Below are 27,932 nucleotides of genomic sequence, written 5' to 3' on the forward strand. Positions count from 1 at the left end.
GTCAGTTCAGGGGCCTCTGGTTGGGACAGTGTGAGTGGAGCTCCAGGAGTGAGGGGGCCAGGAGGAGAGGCTCATCTGCACCTGCGGCCCCAATTTGAATGTGAAGCTCTGCCTCGAGACAGTGACAGACCTAGACCCGCAGCCTCGGGTTTGAGCCACCCAGGTGGCCTGTAACCTCATGTTCTTTACCCACCCCCTGTGGTCGGACGCTGGGCTTGACTCCCAGTTTCCCTCTTGTGCCTAACCCTGTGAACACCCTTGAACGCACGTCCTTTGGCACATACCTGATTTGTGGAGAAATCCCACCTAGCGGGGTAGTTGTTGGGCCGTGAGGCACAGGGCTGATTTCTGTTTCAGAAAGGTGGGCTCAGTTACCTTCCTTACCAGCCGTAACCCCCCACGGCCTCGCCACACCCAGCTTCTTCCTTCCTGTAGAACAGTGGCCGTTGCGTTGTGCTGTGTGCATCCTGCCTCACGAATGTGTCCGACTGGGGTCGGGCGGGGAATGACTTAGCAGCGAGCCGTCCGCAGGTCTCGAGGGGGTCTGGGTGCCGGCGACAGACCCGAGGCTCCTCGAGAGCTGGATGTCCCCCCGAGGCGTCTCCCTGTGGGTGTGTGCGCCCCTCGGGCGGAGATCCGCACGGAGCCCAGTGCTCCGTCCCCGCCAGCGCTGCGGCCCCGCAGGAGGGAGAGTGCTCCTGGGCAGATGCCCGGATGGCCGGAAGTGTGTGCCCGGGATGACCGGAAGTGTGTGCCCGGGATGACCGGAAGTGTATGCCACGTGCGCTTGCCTGGGAAGGCTCCTTGGCCCTGAAGGGCTGCGCTCCCGGACTTCGTTCCCGGTGAGAACAGCACCCGGGATGGTAAAGAGAGGGTGTCGGGCAGGATCTCGGAAAGGGGAGTGAATCCGCGTCAGGGCTCGAGCCGGAAAGCCTGCCTGCGGCCGCCCGCCACCCCGGATCTCCGCGCCCCGCGCGAGTCCGCGCTCGCGTGTCCCGCTGCCGTCCTGCAGTCAGCGAGGAGGCGCGTCCCCGGCCTGACAGGTAGGGGTTTTATTTCCCCCGACAGCGCACCTCTTGACCTCTATCTTCTTGCCAATGATTTTTTAAATCCTAAATGATTTGGCAATAATTGCTCCTCCTGGCGTGATTATTGCCCTTCACTGATAGTAAATCTGTGAAATCCCCGGGGGCCCCGGCGCCTTTTGGTATGCGGAGCCCACAAGCTGGCCCGGACAGGCATCGCTGCTCCGGGCAGCTGCACAGCCCGTGTCCCCGCACCCCTGCGCCACCCCCCCCCCCCCCAGCCTCACACGCGGCGTGGGGTCCGGCGGCCGCTCATCTGGCGCAAGGCCAGCTGCTGCTGCTCCCAACGTCTTCCTCCGAGGGCCCGGATCTCTGCTTCCATCTTTGGGGGCCACAGCAACCAATGTGCTTGCCCCGCGAAGGCCCGCGGGGCTCTGTTCTGAGGGGGAAGAATTTATGCCGCCTTGGGAGTGTGTGAGCATAAAACTGTATTTTCCCCAGGAGCGTGGAAGGCGTGAGGGTTGACGACCTTGTCATTCCCAGGGAATCTAGCAAGGTGGCCCCTGGAGCCTTGGCTAGCAGCGGACAGAAGCCTAAGCTGGAGTGTTGTGTCTGTTTCCAGGCCAACTTACGGGTCTCAGGACAACTCCTTGAGAGGCCAAAGCAGAGTCTCCTGCTGGGGCTCCTGGCTGGTTCCCCGCCTGGGCCGAGCCCTCCCCCTGCTCGAATGCCCTCCTCCCAGCTGAGGCGTGTGGGGGCCTGGGTGGCCCCCGCTTGCAGGATCCCCCCGTGTGTACATCAGCTGCTGTTGCAGCCCCCGTCGGGTCAGGATGCACGCGTTGCCACTGGCTCGCTCTTCTTTGGTGATTGATGATTTCCCCAGAGCTGCACGGGAGCTTGACAGACACAAAAATTAAACCCATTTGGATTTGGCAGTGTTCTCCCCAGCATCAGTCATTCTAGAAAAAACAATTTTGACCATATCCAGATCCTTGCCACCGGCACTTTTATTTACTTCATTTTTCTTTAAGTCAATTTATTTTTAAACACTTAAATAATTTAAAAAAATTTTTTTTTAATTAGGCTCCATGCCCAGTGTGGAGCCTAACATGGGGCTTGAACTCATGACCCTGAGATCAAGATCTGAGCAAAATCAAGACTGAACGCTTAACCAAGACTGAACGCTTAACCAACTGAGCCACACAGGTGCCCCTAAATAAATGCATTTTTAAAATTTATTTATTTTTAAAGATTTATTTATTTATTTGAGAGAGGGAGCACAGAGTCAGGGGAGGGGCAGAGGGAGAGAATCGTCAAGCAGAGCTCCCTGAGATGTGGGGCTTGATCCCAGGACCCTGAGATCATGACCTGAATTGAAACCGAGAGCGGGACACTTAACCAACCGAGCCACCCGGGTGCCCCTAAATAAATGAATTTTGAAAGGAACTTTGATCAGTGCTATAAATGGAAAACCAGAATCACTTACTTCCCATAAATAGATTCCTCTAAAAATAAACACCAACTAGCTATGATAAAATGCATGTCCTTGTTTTACCGAAAATCAAATAGTGTGTCCCCCATATTTAGAACTGACTTTGGGAAGCGTGGGATTCGAGACAGGATCAGAGGGCATTTGTGAAGCGTATAAAGTTTAGAATATTCACTGGAAGAAATGCAATTTTTTTCAAGTTCTCCACGCATCTTGCGGGGGGCAGGACGGGAGCCGGAGCCGCTCACAATTGGCACAGTTCACTGTGTCCGTGTCTGAGCTTCCTCCTGGGGCCAGCATCTGCCTGTGGTTTCATTGGTGGAGGCCCCTTCAGCCTCTGCTTGAGTGTGATCAAGCAACGGGCTCGGTAGCCACGAGACAGCCTGGGGCTGTTGTCAGAAGAGCCTCATTCCACCCGGAACGACCTCTCTGGCCTCCAGAGTGGCACCAGCTCAGTCTCTGGCCTTCTCCACAATCTCCTCAGGATTCCTCCTGTTAATTTGAATGCCTGTTCAGATGTTTTCAAGCTTATTAACCTGTACTTTGTGGAATTCATTGTGTGGCTTGCCTTGGTGAATGGTGGCAGATGGGTTGTTAGTACCTCCTAACCTGGTTGGCCTCTTTTGCTCAGATCAAAGCTCAAAACATCACTTCCTCCAGGAAGCCTTCCCTGACCACTACCCCTTCACAACCTCCTGTACTTTTGCAGAGTTCTTGGCTATGTATTTGTGAACTTTCCGACGAAGCTCTGTCTTTTGCGTTCCACTGGAGGCTTCACGAGGGCAGCGATGGTGTCTCTTTGACTCCCTGTGTCCTTACTGCCTGTCCCCAAAAGGGCTTGATACAAAAGAGCTGGGACACTGGAGGCAAGAATGCCATCATAGAGACTTGGAGTGTCTCCAACAGGGCTAGATTAGGAATTTCCCCACAAAACATTTCCTCATTTTTTTTTCCTTTTAAAGATGTACCATAAACAAATCTAGGCACTGTCCTTGATGCTTAACTTGCACGATTTCATTTAAATGCCACACTGTTTGTACCCATATTACAGATAGAAGTGGAGGAGGCTTGCCTAAGACCACCGAGCTAGCAAATAACAAACCTGGGATGTGAGCCTGGTTGCTCTGTCCCTGTCTGAATCCCAAACTTAGTCTGTCCATTCTGCTCATCACATAGGGCCTGCCTTGTTTTCCACTACCTTGTACCCCTACTCTAAGATGGAAGACAGGGTCCATGTGGACTCCTGTTCCCCCCACCTCCCATGGGTGGAACTCCCCCAGCACGAATGCTTCACAGTCATCACTTTTATATTCCTTGACATTGGCTTGTGGGTTCCTTCATTGGTTCACCCTACCTGGCATCTGGGTTCCAGAGAGAAGACTTGTGGAGTAACTGTTGGTTTTGAAGCTTCTGTCCCGGCCCCATCAGGACACTGCCTTGTCACAGGGATCTGTTTTCTCAGGCCTGTTGGGCCTCCAACCACATAAATTCCTGACTGAACTTGAGAACAGATCTAGGAACGTGTTTGATGTCTGAGGCATTGGACTTTATTTCCACATCTCCTAAAATATTTTCAAGCTTTTAATCAGAGTTCTGTGGTAGCTGAGTGAGGGGAGCTGCTGTTTTTTCTTTAGAAACACATTTTCTTATTAAGAAAGTATGAATCAATTTGAACAAGAATATCAATAATACAGATCGACGCGGGCATAAGCACACCCGCTTGAATGGGAATGAATAAAGCTCAGGCAGTCCCAAAGTAGACTCTACCTTGGTGACCAGTGAAGAGTCTGCTCGACTTTGCCTCCTACCTGCCCCCAGACGTGGACAGCCACGCCTTCATCCCAAATACTGGTTCCCTCAATGAGCTCGTTAGCTGAGCTCCAGCATCACGTACCTGCCTGCGGGAGCTCACCTGCTACAGAAAGAGAGAATCAGTGCAGTGCAGGAGGGGACGTGCAGTGCAGGGGGGTAACCTGAGGGCTTTGGGGAGGGCCTTGGAGCCCCGGCAGCTTCAAAGGTGGTGGTCTTGAAAGCCTGTTAGGAGTTAGCCAGTAGAAGAAGGGGGCTAAGCGGACAGATGGGTTGCCATGCGTCATGGGTTACCCTCTCCGTGTTCCTCTGGGCAGATCTGTATTTCTAGTTAGTACCCTTTCCTTTTGCCTAAGAGACTTCCTTTTACATGTCTTTTGTGTGGATCTATTGGTGATGATTTCTTTTAGCTTAAGACATCTGAAAAGATCTTTATTTCACCTTTGTTTTTGAAAGATACTTTTGTAGGGTATAGAATTCTAGGTTGGCATTTCCCCACTGGCTACTCACGTGCATTGTTTTCAGTGGGAAATTGCATGTCTTATATTTTTTTTTAAAAAAGGCATGTGATGTGCTTTTTTGCTTTTTTTTTTTTTTTTAAGGATTTTATTATTTTTTTGACAGAGAAAGACACAGCGAGAGAGGGAACGCAAGCAGGGGAAGTGAGAGAGGGAAAAGGAGGTTTGCCGCTGAGCAGAAAGCCCAGTCCTGGGATCGATCCTAGGACTCTGGATCATGACCTGAGCCAGATGCTTAACAACTGGGCCACCTAGGTAGTCCCCCACTTTTTTGTTTTTTTGCATCAGTAGTCTTAAGATTTTTGCCTTATCACTGACTTTGAGCAATTTGATTATGTTGTGCCTTAATGTAATTTTCTTCATGTTTCTTGTGTTTCATGTTGATTGGGATCTTGCATTTGTGGCTTTATGAGTTTTCTTGTGTTTGGAAGTTTTTCAGCCATTAGGAGGAAGTCCAATGTTGTTTCTGTCACCTCCTCTCATCTCACCATCAGGAATTCCAGTTGCACGTGTATCAGGCCCTTTGAAGTCACATCATAGTTTGATGAGACTCTCTGTTCACTTTTTTAAAATATTGTATTTATTTATTTGAGAGAGAGAGTGTGTGCACATGACCAGGGACAGGGAGGGACAGAGGGAGAGAGATAAGCAGACTCCCCTACTGAACAGGGAGCCCAATGTGGGGGGCTCCATCCTGGATCCCAGGATCATGACCCAAGTGGAAAGCACACGCTTACCCCAACTGTACCACTTAGGTGGCCCGCTCTGTTCATTTTTGTTAAATTATTTTTTCTCTTGCTTTTGTTTTGGTTGGTTTCTATTACTGTATCTTCAAGTTCATTAATGTTTTCTTCTGCATTGTATAATCCAGTATTAATTTCATCCAGCGGGTTTTCCATTCCAGACATAGTGTATCTCAAGTGCTAAAAATGTAAATGAAATGTAAGCATTATTTAGTACCACTCACTTGCCATCAGTTACAAATATCAGTAAGTTGCACTGTTACTAGTAATTAAAAATCAAAGCACTTCTCCATCTGAAAAAAATCCGGTCTAGTTGCCTGTTCTAGAACTTCAACTGGGATCTTTTCTTTTATCTGCCGTGTCCCTACTTAACTTTTGGAGCGTATGGAAGATAGTTGCGGTGACTAATATAATGTCCTTGTCTGGTGATTCCCACATCTGTGTGAGTTCTGGGTCAGTTGAGGCTGATTTTTTTTTTCTGCTCATTATGTGTGATATTTGTCTTCTTTGCATGTCTGATCACTTTTTAAAATTAGTTGCCAGATGTTGTGGATTTTACCTTTTTTGGGGGGCTGGTTATTTTGTTCTGGGATGTAGTTAAACAGCTTGGAAACAGTTGGATCTTTCCAGAGCTTGCTTTAAAATTTGGGAGTCAGCCCCAGAGCAGGGTTTGGTCTAAGGCTAATTACTCCCCACTCTGAGGCAAGGTGCTTCTGAGAACGCAACTCAGTGCCCCACGCATTATGAGACTTTCCAGTCTGGCTGGTGGAAACAGGCACTATTCCCACCCCCATGTGAGGTCTGGGTGGTGTTTTCTTTCATTTTCCAGAGTGATTCTTTCCCTGGCCTCGGGTGGTTTCCTCACTCACGTGTGCTGATCAGCGGTCTACGAATGCTGCCTCATTCAGAGGGACGCTCTGCATATCTGCGCCCGTCCTCTCTCTCCAGGGTGGCCTCCTCCTCTCTGACACTCCATCCTGGGAACTTCAGCTGCCTCAGTCTCCCAGCGCCTAGCTTTGTCCTCAATTCCGGGAGGCTGCCAGCCTTTGTGTGGTCCCGCCCTGCACCCACAGTCTGGAAGCCGGACTCCCCTTATGTTTCCAGTGTCTCAAATCACTGTCCTTCACTGCTTGATGTCCAGCGACTCAAAAACTGTTGTTTCTTCTAGTCTCTTTGGTTTTCTGGCCGTTTTGGGTGGGAGAGTATATCCCACAAGATGCTTTTTGAAATGACAGCCAGGCTGCAAGCATTTCCTTTGTGTGTGTGTGTGTGTGTGTTTGTTTGCACGTTAGTTTGGCTTTTGTAGTAATACCTTCATTATTGAAAGCAAGACCTCCTAAACTGTGAGCTACGAAGGTTTGCAGAAATTTAGTCAGTTTTCACAGAACTAGTGGTTGGCTCCTGGGTAGAGCATTTGGCTGCAGGTAAAATGGAGCCTGTGTTGGAGGAGAGGCAAGACAGGGTCGGCCTCCCCACACATCCCTGTGACACTGTGTCGTTTCAACCCCTGTGGGTTGATTTCACGTTGCCTACGTATGCGCTGTTAGAGCCCCTTGGCTGTTGGGCGGGGAATAGAGGGGTGCAGTGGGAGATATATTCAAGGTAGGTTGACTTTGAATCAATACCATGACAAAACTGCCTTGTTTAATTTGTATGGTGGTGGTTTTAAGCATCAAATCATGCGCTTGATTATGTCAGAAAAGATGAAGGAGCACAGAATAAACTGTCCTGACATCACTTCTGAGCTCATGTGTCTGCCCGGCAGGCCATCATGATCGGAGACGATATCGTGGGAGATATTGGCGGTGCCCAGCGGTGCGGAATGAGGGCCCTGCAGGTGCGGACGGGAAAGTTCAGGTGAGTGCCCCGCTCGTGGTCAGGTTCATCTGTCTGCCTTCCTCCGTGGATTCCGGGGGTGTCCCGTGTTTTTGTTTTGTTTTTTTCCCCCAAATAAAGGGGGTTGTTCTTTCTAAAAAGAATGGTATGTGGACATCTGCTGACCTCTGTGTAAGTGTGCCCGAAGATCAGGCCTCGCTGACCTTTTCATCTCAGGAGTGGTCAAGTAAAGCGCTTTTGCTACAGGATCCAAGACTGAAAACTGGGGTTCGAATAGGGTGGAGCTTGGAAAGAAAGAGCAAGGCTCCAAGCTGTCCCCGGCCACAGCAGGTTGGGCTGCATTGGGGCCATGCTCATTTGGGCAAAGTGGTCAGAGCCTGCCCTGCCCCTGGAGCTTCCAGCCAGTGCCCCTCCTGGTCGCCCTCCGTCTGGGGCTCTGCCTTGTCTGTTTGTGGGAGACAGGGAACCTCGAGAGAGCAGGTCCTTCCTTGGTCAGGGACCCCTTGGAACCAAACCTTGGTCTCCAGAGGAGCTTGTGTTAATCTCCTGGGTCAGAAGTGCAGCCTAGTCTCTGGCGGGTCCCCAGTGACACTTCTTAGGTCAGGGCGTGGGCATGGGGAAGTGCCCTGCGGTTTCGGGGTTTGGCTTGTGGAGGGTGTCTTAGACATCAGAGTATTGGCTTGTGTTTTCTGGACGGGTTTGATTGTGGCTGTTCAATATAATTTTGTAGCTGCTGGAGAGACTTGGCTAAAATATGGTTACCCAGGGGTACTTGGATTGGTGGTGGGAGTGGGGAGGCGGGGGAGAGGAGGGTGGCATCTGTCCTGAGTGATCTGCTTAACGGGGTCAGAGAAGTGGGACATCTGGGTGGCTCAGTCGGTTGGGTGTCCTACTCTTGGTTTTAGCTCTGATCATGAGACTGAGCCCTGTGTTGGGCTCCCTGCTTAGTGGGGCATCTGCTCGAGATTCTCTCCCTCTGCCCCTCCCCCCAGTCACATTTGTTCTCTCTTTAAAATAAATCTTAAGGGGCGCCTGGGTGGCTCAGTGGGTTAAGCCGCTGCCTTCGGCTCAGGTCATGATCTCAGGGTCCTGGGATCGAGTCCCACATCGGGCTCTCTGCTCAGCAGGGAGCCTGCTTCCTCCTCTCTCTCTGCCTGCCTCTCTGCCTACTTGTGATCTCTCTCTGTCAAATAAATAAATAAAATCTTAAAAAAAAAAAATAAAATAAATCTTAAAAAGACAAAAACAAAAAATAAAAACAAAAACAAACCACGGTAGGGAAATGGAGTAGAAGGTCCTACTCACTGTGCAGCCCCTCTCTCGTGTGTGAGACCCAGGAGACCTGTGGTTTGGGGTGGACACAAGGTGTGTGAGGGAGGCTCGGTGCGGGTGGAATCTGCGGCCAGAAAGTCCCTTCCGGCCACGGCCTGGACCCTCCCAGGGCACTGGCAGCTCTCTTCGAGCTCCTGGCACAGCTGAAATATCGGCCCTCAAAGGGAGCGTTTTCTGGGTCCTCTTGGCTATGTCTGGCCTAAGGAAGTAAGGGAGACACCACCCACCAACCTCGGAAGCATTTCAGGAGAGCAGCCTGGAGCTCCAAGGGCCCTAATTCCACCGATCCTTAAAGGTGCAGAGCCCAGGCCTGTCGCTGAGCCGGGGGGTTGGCCACTGTCTGGTGGACGCTCTGTTGCACGGTGCCGCCCCTGCTGCAAGGTGCTGCTCCTGTCCTGCCTCCCAGGGCTGGGGCTGGCGCTTTTCAGAGTCCCCCCAATGCCATCTTCCAGGGACATCAACCTCATCAACAGTTGGCCAGACCCTTCTAGGCTGCTCACTGTGTGTAGATAAACATTTGGTACACACATGGGTGTGTGTGTTTGTGTACATGTGCATGTTTTTATATATACATATACACATATATATACACACACATAAACATATGTGTGTATATACATGTGCATGCTTTTATATATGTATATGTATATGTGTGTGTGTGTGTATATATATATGTGTGTATATATATATATATATATATAAAGATCTTTTTATGAAAACAGCATTATATTACTATACAACTTGCTACTTCCTTGGACGGTGTTCGGTGGCATCTTTCCGTGGCCACACTAACTTATTTTAAACGCCTCAGGAGATGCAGATACCATTTGGTGCCTGACGCCTGGCGGGCTTTTAGCAGGGGTGGGTGAAGCTGATGGTGTCTGTGATACTGTCTCCTCTCCAGGCAGAGCCTCACCTGGCCTTGAGCACAGAGGCTGGGGCTTAGTCTGTCTTTTCTGGAAGGTGGTGCAGTTTCCTATCTTGTTGTTCATCATAAGGATGTGAATCTGCCCTTGTTGGTGTGCAGGCCGGAGTGAGAGGCGCTCTGGTGCAGGTAAGGCAGCCAGTGAGCCAGCCGGCTAAGATGGGGGCCGGGTTCTCTGCGCGGGAGAGTGGGTGGGGATCTCTCTGTCACTGGCCACTCTAGAGCTGTGCTGCTGAGTGCGGGGGCCACAGGCTGCCTTGAACTGTGGCTGGTCTCAGTCGGATGTGCTCGAAGTACGGAATACAGATCTAAAGACTGAAGGGGAGACAAAAAATGTGAAAAAGCTCATTTGTCGTGTTGTATCCCGATTACATGTGCAGAGGCTGACATCTTACGTTAATTTCACCTGCTTATTCTTATTTTTGTCAGTGTAGCTGCTAGAAAGTTCTTGTTCGCTTCCCTGGGTCCCATTGCTCCGTGCATTTCTGTAAGGAGTGGGGAGGGGGGAACTGCACCTCCCCCTTTCCCCTGCAGATGGCACTCGCGACACACAGGCCCCAAAGGACAGCTAGAGAAACCATGTGCTCTGGGCCCCATGGGGCTGGGAAGCCACGGAGGCCTCCATGGCACCCTGCTTGGGAACCACTTCATGGTGTTCTCTGGCTCTCCCGTGTGGGTCAACTTCCCTCCAGAATGCAGTCGGGTCTTCCTGAGCTGAGCTTTGTCTGGAGTTACCGCATGTTTCACGGAGCATAAGTGGTTTAACCTGGTGGTCCTGCATCCGTGTTGTGAATATGCCCCATTCCTCCCCTTCCCTGCTGGGGACACTTGGGTGGGTCCTGGTGTGGCCATTCTTTGAAGTGCTGCCAGGAACGTCTGATCCGTGTTCCTGGGCACGTGGGCATGGTCCTCGTAGGGGAGGTTTGCGTAAGTTGGAATTGCAGCGTTGTGGGGAGTGCATGTGACCCAGCAGGTGATGCCGGACTCCCACGGTGGTCGTGTGGGACCACTTCTGCTCCGCCTGCCATGGGCAGGGCCCCTCTTGCTTCCAGCCTCTTCTCCAGGGCTGTTTTGAAGGGGAGGCCTGTGGTGTTCCTAGTTTCCAGGCTTAGGGGCCTTGGGGAGTGTCAGCTCCCAGTATTCCAGTCCACCCGGATGCTGGGCGCCCCTGGGAAGTGGGGAGGGACCCACAGGGGCCTCGGGTGAGAAGGCATGGGAGAGGCAGAGGTGGTGATGGGCATGGGTGGTGAGGTCACTGGCTGCCAGGGTGGGAGAGGCAGGGTGGGTGGGGGGCCGGACACACCCCTCTTGGCCTTGCCCTCCGGCTTTGCCTGGGTTGGCCTTCCTCCACACCTGCTTGGTTTACTTGCTCTTTGATTGGCTGGTGGTGGGGGACAGTGGCTCCTCACTTTAGCCCATGCATGCCCGGTAGGGGTGATGTTGCTCCCAAGGGGGCTAGAATTCCTCTTACGGGTGAAAAAACTTAGACGTACCGTGGTTGCGGGCATTCTGAAGGGCCGTAGTACATAAACAGGGTGGGGTGCTGGGCACCTTTTGTTTCTGCCTGTGCTGGGTGTGATCCTTGTGTTTCTTTGGGGTCACCCTTGTCCACCCCAGCACCTTGGCAGGTACAGGCCTGGGCATGAGACTCAGGCTTGGCCAGTCTGAAGCATGCAGAGCTCCTGGCCACAGTTGCTGGGGTTGTGATCTAAGTCGGCTGGTGAGTTAGCCCAGGATTTTCCAGAACCTTTAGGAAAATGGCCGGTGAGGCGTAAGCCAGGAAGTTCCAGTGGCCATCTCTGGCACCCCAGAGAGAATCTTGATCGAAGGTCAAAGCGGAGTCTGGAGATGGGGAGAGAGAGATGTGGTGACCTGATTAGAGCATCTGGATCTAGCACTGCCTGAAGCCGACGCCTCCTCTGGCCTTTTTGGAAAAAGTGGGCCATTGAATTAGGAGTTTTGTGAGCAGTAGAGCAAGGGGTCCGGGGGTACCTCAGCTTCCATCCCTCCAGCCTCCGAGCTCTCCCTGGCTGGTCAGCCATGTGGGCTTCTTTCTGAGATATGCCCACTGGGGAGCTTGCCCCAGGGTTCCCCTGTCTTTACATGCTGATTGGTCCCCATGCTGCCCTTTTCAAAGGGCAGAAAGAGACCTCCACAATGGCCTTCAGCTTAGCACCACTGGCTTTCTCCCTGCTCTAGAATGTGTTGGAAAGCACCTCATTTAAGCTCAGAGGGAACTGCCCACAAAGGTTTGCCAGAGCCGTCTCGACATAGAATGAGCTGCCTGTCACTAGAGATGACCCACAGAGGCTGGCGGACCTCCTTCTGGGGAGGCTGAAGAAGGGGCAGCAGCAGCCAGAGGCCGGGGCGACAAGAAGCCTTGAATCCTTCCTGAGGCTGCTGACGCGGAGTCAGGTCTCCGTGCTTCTGGTCCGTGGGACGAGCCCAGGGGCTGGTCCTGTGTCCCCACTGACAGACACAGTTAGTGCCACAGTCCCCGCTTGTGGAGGCGGAAGCTGAGGCCCTGTCCTTCAGGCCTCCGATTCTGCCCGGCCTGTGACCTCCTGCTCCAGGTCCGGGGCTGTTACTGCCAGGGCTGGAGCCCGGCCGGGAAAACCACAGGCAGAGCTACACGCAGGTGTGTAGACGGCCGAGTAGCGAGGAGCCTGGAAGGAAGGACATCTGATTGTCACAGAGCATTTAGTTAAGTGTCTTCTCAGTATCTTAGGATGAGACTCCAAACAAGAGTTATTTTTTTTAAAGTACACTTGTGCACCCTGCCCACAGGTGTGTGAATTTGGAAGATTCCAAAAAAAAGAAAACCTCCCGAAAGTACAACTTCAGGGGTGCCTGGGCGGCCCGGTCGGTTAAGTGTCCAACTCTTGATGTTGGCTCCGGTCCTGATCTCAGGGTCGTGAGATGGAGGCCTGTGTCGGGCTCCGCATTGAGCCTGGAGCCTGCTTCCCTCTTTCCCTCTGCCCCTGGTCCCCGTCTCCTGCTCGTACTCGCTTGTGCTCGCTCTCTCTCTCTTTCAAAAAAATAAGTATAGCTTCATTAGTTCACAAACAGAAACCAACCCAAGTACCCCAACATCCTCAAGCCTGCGGGCAGCTGTCCCCTGAGTCCCGGTGCCCAGGGAGGACCCCTTCTCGCTCACAAGACTAAATCACCGCCCAGAGGTCTCTGCGTAGGGAAGTTTCCCACCACCCAGACTGGGGCTGGCCCAGTGACAGCTCCCCCAGTTCCTTCTGCCTCCCCTTAGGATGCAACACATCCAAGGTGCGTTCTGCTCCCCCTGAGGTGTTTTATCTAGAAGGGGTCAGGGCAGGGGGCTCCCATCCCTTTGGCGGTGAAAGCAGTGCCTTCTCTGGGCCACCACACGTGCGCAGCTGTCTGCGACCTCCCCGTGGCATTCCCTCCTGGGGGCCAGCAGGGGGTGGCCTCATTTCACCCTACACACCAGCTTACACATGCACACACGCATATCCCTACATACCAGCTTACACACAGGCATACCCCCTACACACTGGCTTACACACACACACACACACACACACACACCCTACATAACAACAAATACACATGCATACCCCCCTACACCGGCTTACACACACATATCCTACACACCAGATCACATACACCCTACACACCAGCTCACACACACATATCCGCTTACACACATACCCTACACACCAGCTCACACACACACACATTTTGATCTGTGGAAGAGTGGCAGGCACGCAAGGGGGGCATCCCAGCCTCCCCAGCACGGAGGGGGTGCTCAGGGCTGTCTTCTCTGGCATTGCAGACTGTAGACCCCAGAGCAGGGTGGGGGGTTGGGTGTGTCGCTGGCGGAGAGCCCTGAGCCAGCCCTAGCTGGAGAGGGGCCGTCAGAAGACCGTCTTGGGGCTCTCCCAGCTCTCCCAGCTGAAGGGCCAAGCCAACCTGTCATCTAAGACAGTCACGGTCACTATGACAACTCACTGCTCCCCTGGGCGGGACCCCAGGGGAAGGTGCAGCCTGGCCTCCTCTCTGTTCTCCTCCAGGTTCACCCCTGGGCTCTTCCTTCCTGTTCTCACACCCTCCCGGGGGTCTTGGGCGTGGCGCCTCCGCCCAGGTCTGGCAGGGTCCGCTTTCATTTTCCCTTCCCCCTGCGCTGCCTGCTGCTGCGGCCGCTAGAGGGCGCCCTGCGCCGGGTCCGGGGAGGGGCCGGATGCACACCAGCTCACGGGTGACCTCTCTGTCCCACACACTCACGCCCAGGTCCCACACTCACACCAGACTCACGCCCAGGTCCCACACCCTCACGCGTACATATCCAGACCACACACGCACACACATATCCACACGCAGGCTCCCTCCCAAACACACTCACACCCAGGCCCCCTCAGACGGCACACATGGGCCTGCTGGCACACTCACACTCACGCCCGCCCAGCCCACATGCCGGCCACACCCGCGTGCGTGCCCGCTCTTCCTCGCAGCAGCTGTGTGTCTGTGCTGGGACTGGGGCAGCAGGCCTGGGCGTCCGGCCTTCCCTCCAGGCCCTCGCCATCCTCTGCTGCCCCCACAGGCAGGGTCACCAAGGCCTGGGAAACATGGAGGTGCTGGGTCTTCGGGTTTCGCTGCTGCTGCTGTGGCAAGAGCCTCCTGGCCGCTGGGGCCCCCGGAGTTAAAGCAGGTGGAGCAGCCTCACATCAGCTCGCCAGGCCTTTTCCCCTTTTCCATCTGGCACCTTCTCAGGGGAGAGGAGCCTGAGACCCTCGAGTCTCCGAGCTTGAGGGGGCCTCCCAGCCGCACCTGCGAGCACAAGAGGCCGGGTGCCCCCTTGAGGAGGCGGCCCTCCGGGCCCTCCAGCCCCCAGGGCCCTGTCCCATCTCCAGGCCTTCGTTCACGCTGTGCCTTCCGCCTCTGCCGCCGCCCCTTCCTCACCCGAGTCCTGCTGACTTGGAGGCCTTCCCTCATGAAGGAATTCCCAGAGTCCTCCACATGGAAGGGCCGTGAGGGCACCCCCCGGGCTTCCTGTGGGGAGCTCGGAGGAGCAGCGGGACGGTCTCACGGGCAGGAGTAACCTGTGGCCAGCGGAAGCCCATGACAGAGCCCACGCCAGGGCCCAAACACACCTCACCTCCAGGAGAACTACCAGGCACTCTCTCGGCTTCCCCTGGCTTCTTATTTTCCAAACCATTCGTGAGGTTTCCAGAATAGAAAACAATTGCACGTACCTGTCCCCTGGGGCCAGACCTGGCCAGGCTTCCCCCGTCGGTCCCTGACGTCCTTCGCAGCGAGGAGCGTCGGTCCAGGACAGGCAGCTCCATGGGCCTCTCTCGAGACCGCCTCGTTGGTCTGGGCCGCTTCGCCGGCCTCCCCTCGGCTCTCAGGACACTGACCCCCTTGAGGAGCCTAGGACATGCGCTTTACCTAGTGCTTCCTCGTGATGTGACCTGGGTCGCACACTGTGGGCCGGACTGTCACAGAAGTGCTGCTCAGGGCGTCCTGTCAGGAGGTGAGGGGTGTCCGTCTGCCCCGCTGTTGGTGGTGGCAACGTCAGTTACGATGGTGAGTGTCTTAAAGTTGTGCAAACTTCCGAGCTTTCTTCCCTTTGGGACTTATGACCCTTTGTGGGGGCTACATGGAGGCTGAGAAATCCCTCTCCTCGCTCCGCTTCTCTGCTCTGATGTCTGTCGCTGCTTCTGTGATGCCTGCCGAAGCCATTCCATCTTTGCGTTCTTACGCTTGTTGTTGGCAATCTACGGTAAAGAAGAAGATTTTCTTCTCTCCACTCACTTCAACCAGTGTGGATGTATGGAATTCTGTTTAGTTTGATGGGTTATAATCTGTTACCATCAGAATTTATTTTGAGGCTCACAGCATCCCCGATGTGGCCGGTGGCCGTCTTTCCAGCTGGTGGCGTGGCTTTTTGGCCCATCCCGTCATTCTCGGAGCCCCTCCTTAGTTTTCTGGCACAAAACAGTGTTTTGCCTCAGCCCTGGAGCTGGCCATTTCTTGAGGAGCCCTGGTTCCTTTTAGTGGATAGTGGTAGGTAGAATCGAACTCCAGTGCACTCGATGCTCTTCCCATGCCTCTGGGTGTCACTGCTTTCTGACCCTCTCCGTGGACGGAGGTGGGACACGTATGCATGCGTGACCTCGTGCATTCACACATCCGTCCACCGGAACCTCTGCATCTGTGTCTCTCAAAGACAGCAGGTTCTCCCCGCCACCTCGTACTCCAGGCCGACAGCCTGGGATTCAGCCCTGCTGATGCCTTTGCAGATTTGTACCTTTCTTTTCTTACGGGGAGAAACCTGGTTTACATTATTCTCCCTCCACTGCTGTGTTTGCTCGGCCCCTTTGCATGTAGCCAGCCTGACCTTGCCGGGCCGCTGAATGCTGTCCTACCCGCTGCCCCAGAGCCTCCTGACCGGGGGCCCCGGCCCCCCTCCCAGGCCTGGGTGCCATGGGCTCCCTGCCCACAAGGAAGGAGGGAAGACCCCAGACGCTGGCCGCCTCGTCTGCCTCCCTGCTCTCTCCCTCCGTGCTTCTTGAGCGAACGGGTGGGTCTTTGCAGTTTCACTCTCCCCACAATGCCCGGCACGTGGGGGGCACTCTGCGTTTGTTAACCTGAGTGGGAGAGAGGCCCTCCGGCTTCCCAGCCACTTTCACGGTTGTGGCCCCTTCCGGCCCCATGGTAGGCAGAGAAAGTGCTGTTTTCGGGGGACGGAGCGGACTCCTCCACGGTCCCCACCCCAGGCTAGGAAGGCAGCTCCCAGGAAGTTGCCAGCACGTGTCCTAGCTGTCCCTGCGCCTGGATGAGTGCCCTGCCGTGTCATGTGTGTGCTCCTATGGGAGGAGGGACCCTTCGATGCTGCTCCCGGGCCCTCACCTGGGGTTGGTGCTGCAGGGACGGAGCCCGTGTTCCCTGGAGAGGAGTCCCAGGCTCACACCCTGGCCCAGCCGCTTTCCAGCTGGAAGAGCCCTGAGCCTCAGCTTTCTCATCTGTAAAGTGGGGATTGGGACAGGGAAGCTTCCTTTGTGTCCTGAGCACCTCTGATACAGGAAGGGCTCAGTAAACACACAGCTGCAGAGAGAGGTCAGTGGAATGCCTCGTCTCCTCATCTGCACAGCCCAGCAGGGCCCGTGGCTGCTGGCCTGACCCTCCAGAGGCCCAAGGGCATCCCTGAGGTCAGGCTCAGCCAACCCCCTTCATTCTGGGTAGGATCATGGGGGTCGTGCGCTGGGATGAGTCACGGCACCACTTTGAAAATTTGCCCCTAGAGAACGTAACCAGAATGTTCTCACAGGCTGGCTCCTGGCCTTCCCTTTGTGTGGGGGCAGGGTTGGCCTTGCTCAGAAGTTTATGGCCTTGAGGTGGGGGGAGGGAAAAGTCCAGCCAGGTACGGCCACGATGGTCTCTCTGGCTGCTCAGGCAGGCAGGGCTTGGCTAGCCTCACCCCGAAGGAAGGATGCTTGATGGGAAAAGTCGGCTTTTCTTTAAAGAGGATGCAGTTGGCTGTATCCCAGCTTACTGTGCGGGGAGGAGCAGGTGGTGCTCCCAGCCTCTCTGACCCCCATGCCAGGAGGTTGACCCACTGTTGCTCGGCGGCCTGCTCCTGCAGCCCAGAGTGCATCCGGAAGGCAGCTCGGCTTTGCGAGCAGCTCCTGAGTGCGCAGCGGCGTGTGGGGAGAAGAGTCCCCAGTCCGGTGCTGGGCGCGGAATGTGTGTTTGACGCAGAAGGCAGGGGGATGAGGTGTCCAGGGTGAGGACGGCAGCACAGGGGAGCCCCTGGCCAGCAGGGACTGTGTTTGCTCCATGTCCTACACCAAGAGGGCAAAGGGCTGGACACACTGCAGGCTCTGAATGACGGAGTTCAGGGATTGGGGCTGAGGACCCAATTGGGCCTGGGGTGTGGAGCCTGGAGACAGCTGACTGGCTAGAGCAGAGCCCTTTGCTGCAGCAGGATTTCTTTAAAGGCCCCAAAGCATGACTGAGACGTGGTGGGCGGCAGGAAGAGGCCCGAGGCAGGGTCACCTTTGTCTCAGGAGCAGATGCCCCTCATAGGACTACCTGGACGGCCACTGCTGGGGGATTCGTGTTGCTGTCTTGCCCTCCCCTCCACCCCGTGCTGGGGAGTTCAGCACCTGGAGGCAGGCGTCAGGCTGGCCTGGGTCTTCTCTACACGGCTCTGTAGCGTTTTCTCTGGTCGTTGAAATGTGGGATTGTAAAGAGAGCTGATGGCAGGGAGGGGGCAGTGGTGGCCTGTCAGAAGCGGCACCAGGATGGCAGGAGGCCCGCATGGGTGTCTCTCACCCTGACCAGTCCCAGCCTGGGCGCAGGGGCCCGGGGCAGGCACGTGATCCTGCGTGGGCTCGTTTGCCTCTCTGTTCTCCGTCTGCATTTTACAGATGACACGGCTGCCCTTCAGGATGCTTGGGTACAGGTGAGCTGCCGTGAGCCCTGTCTCCTCCCTTCTTGGTGCCTGACCGGAGATCGCTCATGGCTTCGGGCTTGGTCTGACCCAGGGCTGGGAAGAGCTCATTGATCAGGCTGTACACATCGCAGTGAGGCCTATGCTTCCAAGTAAAAACTTCCACGGAATCTGAGTGTTTTCTCATGTGCCCTGGTCTTTGGAGCCTGGTGGGTAAGCGCACAGGTTCTGGGACCTGCCCTGGGGGTGTGACACAGCTCAGCTGTTCACCCTTGGGTGGGTTACTTAACCTCTCTGGGCGTTAGCTTCCTCCCCACAGGTGGTAAGTCATGTCTTCTTCCTAAGGTTGTTGGGAAAACACAGATGGGGACCTCTTGAGCCAGACAAGATCTCTAATGGGATAATCTACCCTCAGAGCAACTGTATGGGACGGTTAACTCATTATTTCGGGAGGTTGAGTGACTTGCCTGGGTTCGCACAGCTGCTCAGAGCTGGCCTTTGAACCCGTGGTCCGGCATGAGCAGTGTTACCTGTGACTGCTGTCTCTCTGTCTGTTTCTGCACCATTTTAAATTAGTCTGGTGGACTTTTGAATCGAGTCAGCCACCAGGGACCTGTGCTGTGAAGTCCTGCTAGGCGGGCCTGGTGCTGGGAGGATTGAGTCACGGCAGCCAGAGGAGCTCTGAGCCGTAGGGCAGAAAAAGTGTGGGCTCAGCATCCTCGGGCAGGGGGGCCTCATGTCCCAGTTCTGCTCTGGTCCCCGGAAATTAGCGGGATCCAGGTGGCTTCCCGACCCGACCCCTAATTCAGCTGGAGCAGCTCTTGTCTGTATCGGGTTCCTTGTGAATTCCTAGTGTCCTAGCCACTGCTGCTTTGAAGCATTTAAAAGCTTCAGGGAGCCCGGATCTTCAGATTCTGTCCCCACCCCACTTGCCCTTTTACAGGTGTGGAGACTGAGACAGACCAGGAGCTGACTGGGGGGTTGGCAGGGCCCTGGCCCCAGGGCCCCCGAGGTGCCCTTCCCATCCCCGCCCGTGTGTGCAGCCCCGGCTCAGAGCCGAATGGGCCCCGCTGTCCCTCCTTGTCCCCCTGCTGTCCCTGCCCTGCTATGCCTCCCAAGGGGCCCCTTAGTCTCCCTCCCCAGCATTCCGCCCAGAGGCTTCATGGGTCTCATGGATACTGTGTCTGGGGGCTGGCAGGATCCGGGTCGCATGTGGAAGACATTCCTGGTTTTGTTCCGGCAAACCAGAACAAAGACAGCAGGGAAGAAGAGGTTAACCGGTTTAGAACCTGCCAGTGAAGGGGAAGCACCAGTGTCTTCATATAAAATAGCTTAAGGATATTTTATTTTTATTGGGGGGGGCAGAGGGAGGAGGAGAGAGAGAATCTTAAGCAGCCTCCAAACCCACCGTGGACTGGACTTCAGGCTCAATCCCACGACTGTGACAGCATAACCTGAAATCGAGTTGGCTGCTTAACTGACTGGGCCCAGGCACCGCATCATACAAAATAGCTTTTTTTTTTTTTTTTTGAGATTTTATTTATGTACTTAAGAGTGAGACGGGGAGAGGGAGAACGAGCAATGAGCAGGATGAGGGGCAGAGGGAGCCCAACATAGGGCTCAATCCCAGGATCCCGAGATAATGACCTGAGCTGAAGTCAGGTGACTGAGCCACCCAGGTGTCCCCCTATGCAGAATAGTTTAAAATAGACTTCTGCCCTGCCTCTCCACTTGCAGGAAGGAAGCTCACCAGGGCCTCCTAGTGTTCCAGATCCTCTCCGCAGGCCTGAGAACACCCCCACCCCTGCTCCCAGACCTAGGGGCAGAGGGCGGAATGTGTGGGGACGCCAAGGGAACCTGGGACTCCAGGGAGCTCAGCCGGCATGTCCTGGAGCCAAAGCAGAAGTCTCTGGAGGGTTCTGCGAGCCAGGGTCTGGGGAGGCTCAGGGTTTCAGGGCCACTCTGGAAGGGACCCTCTGAAGGCAGGCAGGGAGCAGAACAGGCCCCCATTTGGCAGAAGATTGTCGGGAATCTGAGATATTTAAGAACGAATCTTTCATTGCAGCTCCGAGCCGGGGAGTGGGTCTGATCCAGCAAGGGCTGGTTTGGACAGCGCCTCTTGATGGGCCATGCTGGAAGCTGTTGGTATCCTTCAGCTGCTGGGAGATGGGTGGGCTGGGCCGTGAGCAGCCGGGGGCCGGGACTTTGCCTCCTGGCTCTGCTGAGGGCCTCCAGGGGTTGGCTCGGGCTTTCTGATCTCTCAGACAATGACAAGAATAGCCATCTTTCTGGAATAATCCAGCACTTACCAGGTGCTGGCTGTGGCACTTTTCCTCCTTTGTGCAACCAGCTTGTAGGGTAAACATAGTTTTTAAATAGAAACTTGAGCATCAGGGACAGTAACAGCCTGGGAGTTGAACCTGGTGTGTCTGACTCCAGATCCTCTATTTGCAATCTAGGCTGAGCGTGCCCAGATTCAGTTTCCCCACCTGCCCTTTCTGGTCCCCTGCTGCTGAGAGAGGTCCTGGGAACTCGGAGCCTGGGAGTATTGTGGGGGCCTAGGAACACATTGGGGGTGTCAGAGCTGAATCCTCTTGTGGACGCTCCCATTCCAATTCCCCCTTCCTGGGTGACACCCCCACCCCCATGCGGAAGTCTAGGCCCACTCTGCTGTTGGCTCTTGCTTTTCCTACGGTCCACAGGCCTCGCCTCCGTGGACCCCACCACCGCCTTTGCCCATCCCAGAACGTGGTCTCCCATTCGCCCTGTCTTCTCACTGCACCAGAATGTTCTGTGTGAGGGAAAGAGGTGCGGGGCTGCAGGGCTCTGGTACACACATGTCCAGCAGCTTCAGGAGACCAGGCTGCCCTTCTAGCCCAAGAGGAAACAGCAGACAGGCCTCTATCACCCCCCTCCCCGGAGGCTGAGGGCCACACAGGTCTGCCTTGAGCCACACGGCTGCCCACAAAGGGTTTGCGATGCAGATCTGGAAGGGACCGGTGACGGTGCAGCTCTGGGGACCGGTGTGCCATTTGTTGGGAGACTCACACATGTAGGGGGACCCTTGGGAATTCTCTAAGTCCTTTTCTACCCCATCTTACAGAAGAGGAAGCCTCAGTGTGGCTTCCAACGTGCCTGGCTCTCACAGCCATCGGAAAGCTGCCTGGATCCCGCAGTCTGGACATGCTCCCCAGGGCACGTGCTCACTGCCTCTCAGTTCTTGCAACAGAGGCGTGGTGAAGGAAGGAAGCACTTCCTAAGAAGTTTGTGCTACCTTCCACGACATTTTAAGGCACTTGATTTCTCAAAATATTGTAGGGATTGAGTTATTTTTAGCCTGGCCTCACGGAATTGGAGAAGAGGGTTGCCGCAGCTTCGGCACACAGGCTTCTAGTATAGAATGCTTATTCACGGCCTCTTTTCCAGGGGAGCTGGATGATTTGAGGAAATGCGGCATGCCCCGAGGCATACCAGAGGGCCCCCAAGTGGTCCCTGTGGCTCACTGACTGTCTTGAAACCCAAATGCCACCCCCCTTCCGGAGCTCTGCAGGGTGCAGGTTGGGGATGGTGGAGGGGAGGCAGCAGAGCCTCAGAGCTGCTGTCTGCGTTCCCATCCTGCCCCAGTCCCTTCAGGCCCCAGTTTCTTTATCTTTAAAATGGGAGCAATGAGGGGTGCCTGGATGGCTCAGCTGGTTAAGCTTCTGACGTGTGATTTTGGTTCAGGGTCGTGAGATCAAGCCCCGCATCAGACCCCACGCATGCTACTTTCCTGACAGCCTCCTGCTTGGCCTCCCTACCCCTGCCTGGCCTCCCCACACTTTCATGGGTCTTTCTATGGGCACAGCCCGCCTGCGTTTTCCCACTGGGGTCCAGCTGTCTGCCTGACTCGTGCCTACCCCATAGGGACCTGAGGTCATGACTGACCTGGGAAGGGCACTGCCTGTCCCCCAGCCCCGGGTGCGCCCTCAGGACCACCTGAGGCCACATCACCCACACCCGGGACTGCGTACCCCAGTCAGAAGCAGTCCTACCAATGGAATGAAGGCAGAGATGCCCCAGGAAGGCTGAGACTTTGGAGTCTGGGAATGAAGAGTCTTTCTGGGCTCAGGGCCTTTTTCTCAAGATGGTTAATGGGGGTGGTGAGCGGCCTCCACACACCCCTGGCTACTGTTAGCGTCTAGGCCAGCGTCCCATTATGGTGGTCAGGATTCTTTTTCTGTTTTTTTAAAAAAAACTGATATTGACTTGTAACCTACAGAATAGTGAACAGAACTTAGGTACACAAACTTAACACACTTATATTAAGTGTACACACCTGTGTAAGCAGAACGAGGCCAGCCTCCCCGACCCAGACCCCCTTGGGTCTCTTTCAGTTACTTTGCCCCCTGAGATAACCATGACCCTGATGACCTCTAACAGCAGAGATTAGTTTGCCTGTTCGGGAACTTCCTATAAAGGGAATCGTAGCACACGTACTCTTCTTTCTCATGGTCAGCCTTTTAAGGGAGGCATCTGCTGGCTGGGCAGCTGGACCATGTGGTGTTATCCTGGCATCGGTAGTGGCGTCTGTTTGGGGGGTATGCTTGGGGGTGTTGCTGGGTGTCTGTCCTCCCTCCATTTGGTGGGAAAAGGTCCAAGGTATATAGGGCTCTGTGAGGGGCACTGCGTCTGCAGGGGGTGTCTCTCGGAGCAGTGTGCAGAGGAAGGGAGCCACCACTGGACTGCCACACTCTCCTGACCTTGGGTGGCCGCTAAGGGACAGGGTCGCTCTGTGCCTGCTGTGCCTGGAGCCGGGCCGAGGGCTGCGCGCATCGCGCCGTTCCTGGCAGCCGGCCACTCGCATTTATCAAAGGTCTGTTCTCTGCTAGGCCCCTGCCAGGCACTGGGATGTACCTGCCAAATATTTGCTCAAATTATTAGCTAAATAATAAGACAGTGAGTTATTTTGTTGTACTTGTGCCCGAGAAGTTGCCGGGAGAAGTCCGGAGCCATCCTAAATTCCTCTTCTGTCCTGTCCTGTGGCTGCCAAGTCTTAGGCTCTCCCGCCTGGAGATTTCAAGCCAGCCACGCCATCCCCTCCTCACCATCGCTGGCCTGGATCCCTTTCGTAACCCTCTGTTCCCGTCGGCACACCTTTGGCCGCCCGTGGCTGACAGGACACTCCACCAGCAGTGGCCTCAACCCTCAGGGTAGTTATTTACCTAAGAACGCAGCCAACCATCCTCAGACTCACGGTTGGCACTGCTCTTAGGTGCGATCTTTGTCTTTCTGGTCCACCAGCCTTTGTATCAGCATAAATCCAAGTTTTTTAAGGCCTGAAGTTTAAGGAGCTTGGACAAGGGGGGCATTTGAAGAAAAAAAGAAATACAACATTGGGTTTTATGAATACAAAATTCGGTTCAAAAGAATTGAAAACATATGTTCAAACAAAAACATGGACACCAGTACTTAGAGCAGCGTTATTCATGATATCCCCAAAGTGGAAACAACCCAGATGTCCGTCAGCTGATGCAGGGAAGACAAAATGTGGCCAGTGTGGCCTCCCCACACAACAGAATGTTGTTCAACCATAAAAGAGAACAAGGTCCTGTGGGCAGGCCGTGCCACGGATGATCTTTGCAGACGTTGTGCGAGTGAAGGAAGCCAGATGCAAAAAAAGCCACATGTTGCGTTGTTCCATTTATAGAAATGTCCAGAATAGGCAAATCTGTGGAGATAGAAGGTAGATTCGTGGTTGCCAGGGGCTGCAGGGGAGCCAGGATTGGTGAGTGACTGCTTCATGGGTACAAGGCTTCCTTTAGGGTGATGAAATGTTCTGGAAGTAGATGGTGATGGATACGTAATGCAGTGAGTGTCCCAAAAGTTACTGAATGGTGGATTTGGTGTTATGTGAATTTTTTTTTAAAGATTTTATTTTTTTATTTGTGAAAGAGAGAGAGAGAAAGAGGCAGAGGCAGAGGGAGAAGCAGGCTCCTCAAGGAGCAGGGAGCCCAATGTGGGATTTGATCCTAGGACCCTGAATCATGACCTGAGCCGAAGGCAGACACTTAACCATCTGGGCCACCCATGTTATGTGAATTTTACCTCAATTTAGAAATGGCCTTTGAGGGGCACCTGGGTGGATCAGTGGGTTAAAGCTTCCGCCTTTGGCTCAGGTCATGATCTCAGGGTCCTGGGATTGAGCCCCACATCGGGCTCTCTGCTCTGCAGGGAGCCTCCTTCCCTTCCTCTCTCTCTGCCTCTCTGCCTACTTGTGATCTCTGTCTGTCAAATAAATAAATAAAATCTTTTAAAAAATAAAAAAGAGGGCGCTTGGGTGTCTCAGTGGGTTAAGCCGCTGCCTTCGGCTCAGGTCATGATCTCAGGGTCCTGGGATCGAGTCCCACATCGGGCTCTCTGCTCAGCAGGGAGCCTGTTTCCTCCTCTCTCTCTCTCTGCCTGCCTCTCTGCCTACTTGTGATCTCTCTCTGTCGCGCGCGCACACACACACACACACACACACATACACACAACTTTTCCTCACATTCACTGACCGGGCAGGAGACAGACATGCTTCCCCTCTCCAGGCTGAGACTCTGGGAAAGGGGCTCTGGAGGCCCAGCTTGGGGAGCGGGAAGCTGGGGTGGCAAGGAGGGGCCCAGCCTGCACGCACAAGTCGGAGAGAGCTGAACTGCTTGCTCCCTGCTCTGCCACCACCTCTGTGCCCTGGGGTCATGTCCATCCTCAGCAGCGAGGGACCAGCCCTGTGCCCCACAGAGGGACGTGGACCAGGTGGGGTCCTAGAGCCCAGCTCCGGAGCCTGGCAGTCTGCATGAAGACCCCCGGTCTGCCACTGAGTAACTTGCAGTCTTGGGTTCTCTGTGTGACCTCGCTGTGCCTCCATTTCTACATAACCCATCTGTAAAATGGGACCACAGGAACCGTCACCTCCCCTGATGCTGGTTTTCACCGTCCTCATGCCTGCATCTGTGCCCATCTGTCCCTCGGAGTTCCCAAGGAGACAGCCCCTCCCCAGTTCATCGCCCACCCGCCTCGGAGACCAAGGGGAGGGGAAGGCAGGTTGACCGATGACCAGCTGGCCTATCCCCAGAGGTGTGGGGTCCCCCTGAGTCCCCCCACTACCTCCCCGTGGGCCATTCTCTCACACTGCATGTTCCAGGGGCCGGCAGACTTCCCTCCCTCATCTCGGGGCAGGGAGGGCCAGCTCATGGGATACGGTCCTGAGAAGGAGATTCAGAACCACAGGAGCCAAAGTGGGTAGAGGGGGCCTGGAGCCCTGGGCCGGAGGAGCTGCCTTTGCCAGGGGACAGAAGAGCTGTAGTCTTCTGATGCCAGTGGTTCCCGCCGGGTTGGCCTGGCCTCCACGGGAAGAAAGGCCACGGATGTAAAAGCCAATTGTGACAGGCATGGGAGGGGCCCAGGGAAGACCCTGGCAGGCGTCCTCAGGGAGCAGTGTGGCTTGGCCCAGATTGGGAAGGGGGGCGCGGGAGGGGGCTCTCAACTCTAGCCCCCGCTGAGCCCCGTGCTGGGTCCAAGGATGCTGCACCCCTGGCTGCCTGCTCTGAGGTCTTGTAGGTTGTAGGAGCACCCTGCAAGCAGGTCCAGAATCCTGAGGCCTAGGACCCTTCCCATCCCCTCCACCACTGGCGGGCACTTCCTGTCCTCTCCCCCTGCTCTGCTGGGCTGTCCTGTGGAGCCTTTCCTTATGGTTCCCCTTGTCACCCCATTTCCCAGGCTGCTGGGTAGGGGTTCCTGGCACTCTGTCACCCTGTCAGAAGAGGGGACCCTGCCCTCCTGCCCTCTGTGCCCCTCTGGTCCTGTGGCCTCCTCACTTGCCACCCTGGAAAGCAGGTTAATAATATTCATCAGCCCCCTGCAGAGGTAAGGAGAGAAAACCATGTCTTCCTGGAGGGGCAGAGCGTCATATTAACAGGCTGATGAGGTCCTGATCTCCTTGAGGGAAGAAAGGGGCCTGGGGATGGGGTGGTGGGGCTGCTGGTGCTCCAGCGGCCAAGCTGAGCACAGTTCTTAATCCTGGAGACACCGCTTTGCAGGCTGGGGCCCTGCTGCCCCTGCTCACCGCCAAGGCAGACATTTCTAAATCAGGCCCAGACCTACTGGATGCGTGGCCACCGTCCTTTGGAAAATGCCAGGGATCATGCGGACCACCCCCCCTCCCCCTCCCGCCTCCTCTCCCCCTCCCTCCAAACCCCCAAATGCCCCTGAGCCTGCGAAGGACCAGCCCCAGCATTTTAACAGCCCGACCCTGAAGAATTAGGAGGACCCCCTTGCTGATTTATATGCTATACACTTGGGGTTTAATTGGAGCATAATTGTAATCCATATGCCTGTTAAGGTAATTACACTTATAAACCTAATATAATCCATAGATCAATGGGTTCTGAGCTAATTAAGGCAGCTGTAATTAACATTTACAAAAAACCTCACAATTACTGGGATATCCTTTAAGCTGGCCTTCCGAGCTGATAATGAGGCTGGCTCTGCGCTCTGTGGCCTCCGCAAGCTCTTGGCTTCTGCCTCTCAGGCCTCGAGTGCTCGTGCTCTGCCTCACAGGGGTGGGGTCCGAGCCCGCCATTTCCACCCTGGGGCTCTGCGGCAGGCACCTGGCTGATGACGGCAGCCCCAAGGGAGGCAGAGCCTCTGACTTGGCTGTCCCCAGGGCTCAGCTTGGGCTCTGGCTCCTAGACTCAGCTGGGCAGAGCAGCTCTTGGAAAAAGAGAATGAGAAATTCATGTGTGGAACTAAAAACCAGCCTCCGAAGTTTCTGGTGGGCGGGGGGGAGGGGTCCTACCCTCGGTCTTTCCTCCGGCCCCACCCCTGCACCTGCAGCCAGGCTACCCCGTGCCCTTTTCACTGCCCTGGGGGTAGAGGTGCCGTGGGACTGCCCTGCTCTTTGCCTGAGGGTGGGGAGTTGGGCCTAGTGGGTGTGGGGGGACTGCATGCAAGGATCGGGGGACCCAGCCAGTGCCCAGAGGCCATGAGCCAGCCAGGAAATCTAGATTCCTTTCACTGCCTGTGGCTTTTGCATGGCCTCTAAATCCGTATGTCCAGAAAAAGGAACCTAATACAGAATGTTCCAGATCATACCCCCTCCTCTCTCCATCCCTCCCCAACCTCAGGAAAAGTCCAGTAGCTCTGCATGCTAGTGCCAGGATTCCTCCTGTTCCTGGATGTGGTCTAGTTCCTGGTAATATCAGCTTTGTGAGCTGCACAGAAGCCCGTCTGCCAGGACCCCCCCCAAATCCAAATCTGGAGTGGGAGATAAGTGGCAGCTTCAGCAAGCAGTTACCCCTGGATTGGTGGGGGGGTCGGAGGAGAGGATTACGGAAGGCTAATCTGTCTGGAATCTGTCCTTTTCCTGCCCAGGGAAGCAGCAGCACTGTGGGAGGGACAGGGACCTCCTTTTGTCCTTGTAGCACTGTCCTCTGGGAGCCGGTGCTCCTGTAGCCCGGTGGGGTTCCACTGCCGCCGGGAGCCCTAACACCGCCGGCTGGTGTTAGGAGGGAGGGTGGCAGGGCTGTTACTGGCCTGAGCTACCTGGGCCTGGCTCCTGCCGCTGCCACTTCAGCTGGTCTGACTTGGGCAGGTGGAATTTCATTAACCACTTCAAGGCCAGTTTATGTAACGGGGCTACGATGGCTAAAATAATGTACATGAAGTACTTGACATAGAGGCCCATCTACAGCAGGCGCTCGGCTAATGCTGCTCTTGCTGTTGTCATCACTGTTGCTGACGGGAGCTCTGGAGGACACCGGGACAGATGGGTGCATGTGGGGGAGGGGCCAGATGAGACAGGCTCAGCTGGG

At 55.1% G+C, this 27,932-nt stretch overlaps 1 protein-coding gene across 1 annotated transcript in view; it reads left to right on the forward strand.

Moving 5' to 3' along the window:
• LHPP (phospholysine phosphohistidine inorganic pyrophosphate phosphatase) overlaps positions 1–27,932 on the forward strand; it is a 114,792-nt gene that overhangs the window by 39,979 nt on the left and 46,881 nt on the right. The window contains exon 6 of the mRNA XM_059398771.1: positions 7,350–7,441. Within this exon, the coding sequence (XP_059254754.1) occupies positions 7,350–7,441 (92 nt within the window). The remainder of the gene's footprint in view (positions 1–7,349; positions 7,442–27,932) is intronic.

This window comes from Mustela nigripes, chromosome 4 (genome assembly GCF_022355385.1).
Source record: "Mustela nigripes isolate SB6536 chromosome 4, MUSNIG.SB6536, whole genome shotgun sequence".
Lineage (NCBI taxonomy): Eukaryota > Metazoa > Chordata > Mammalia > Carnivora > Mustelidae > Mustela > Mustela nigripes.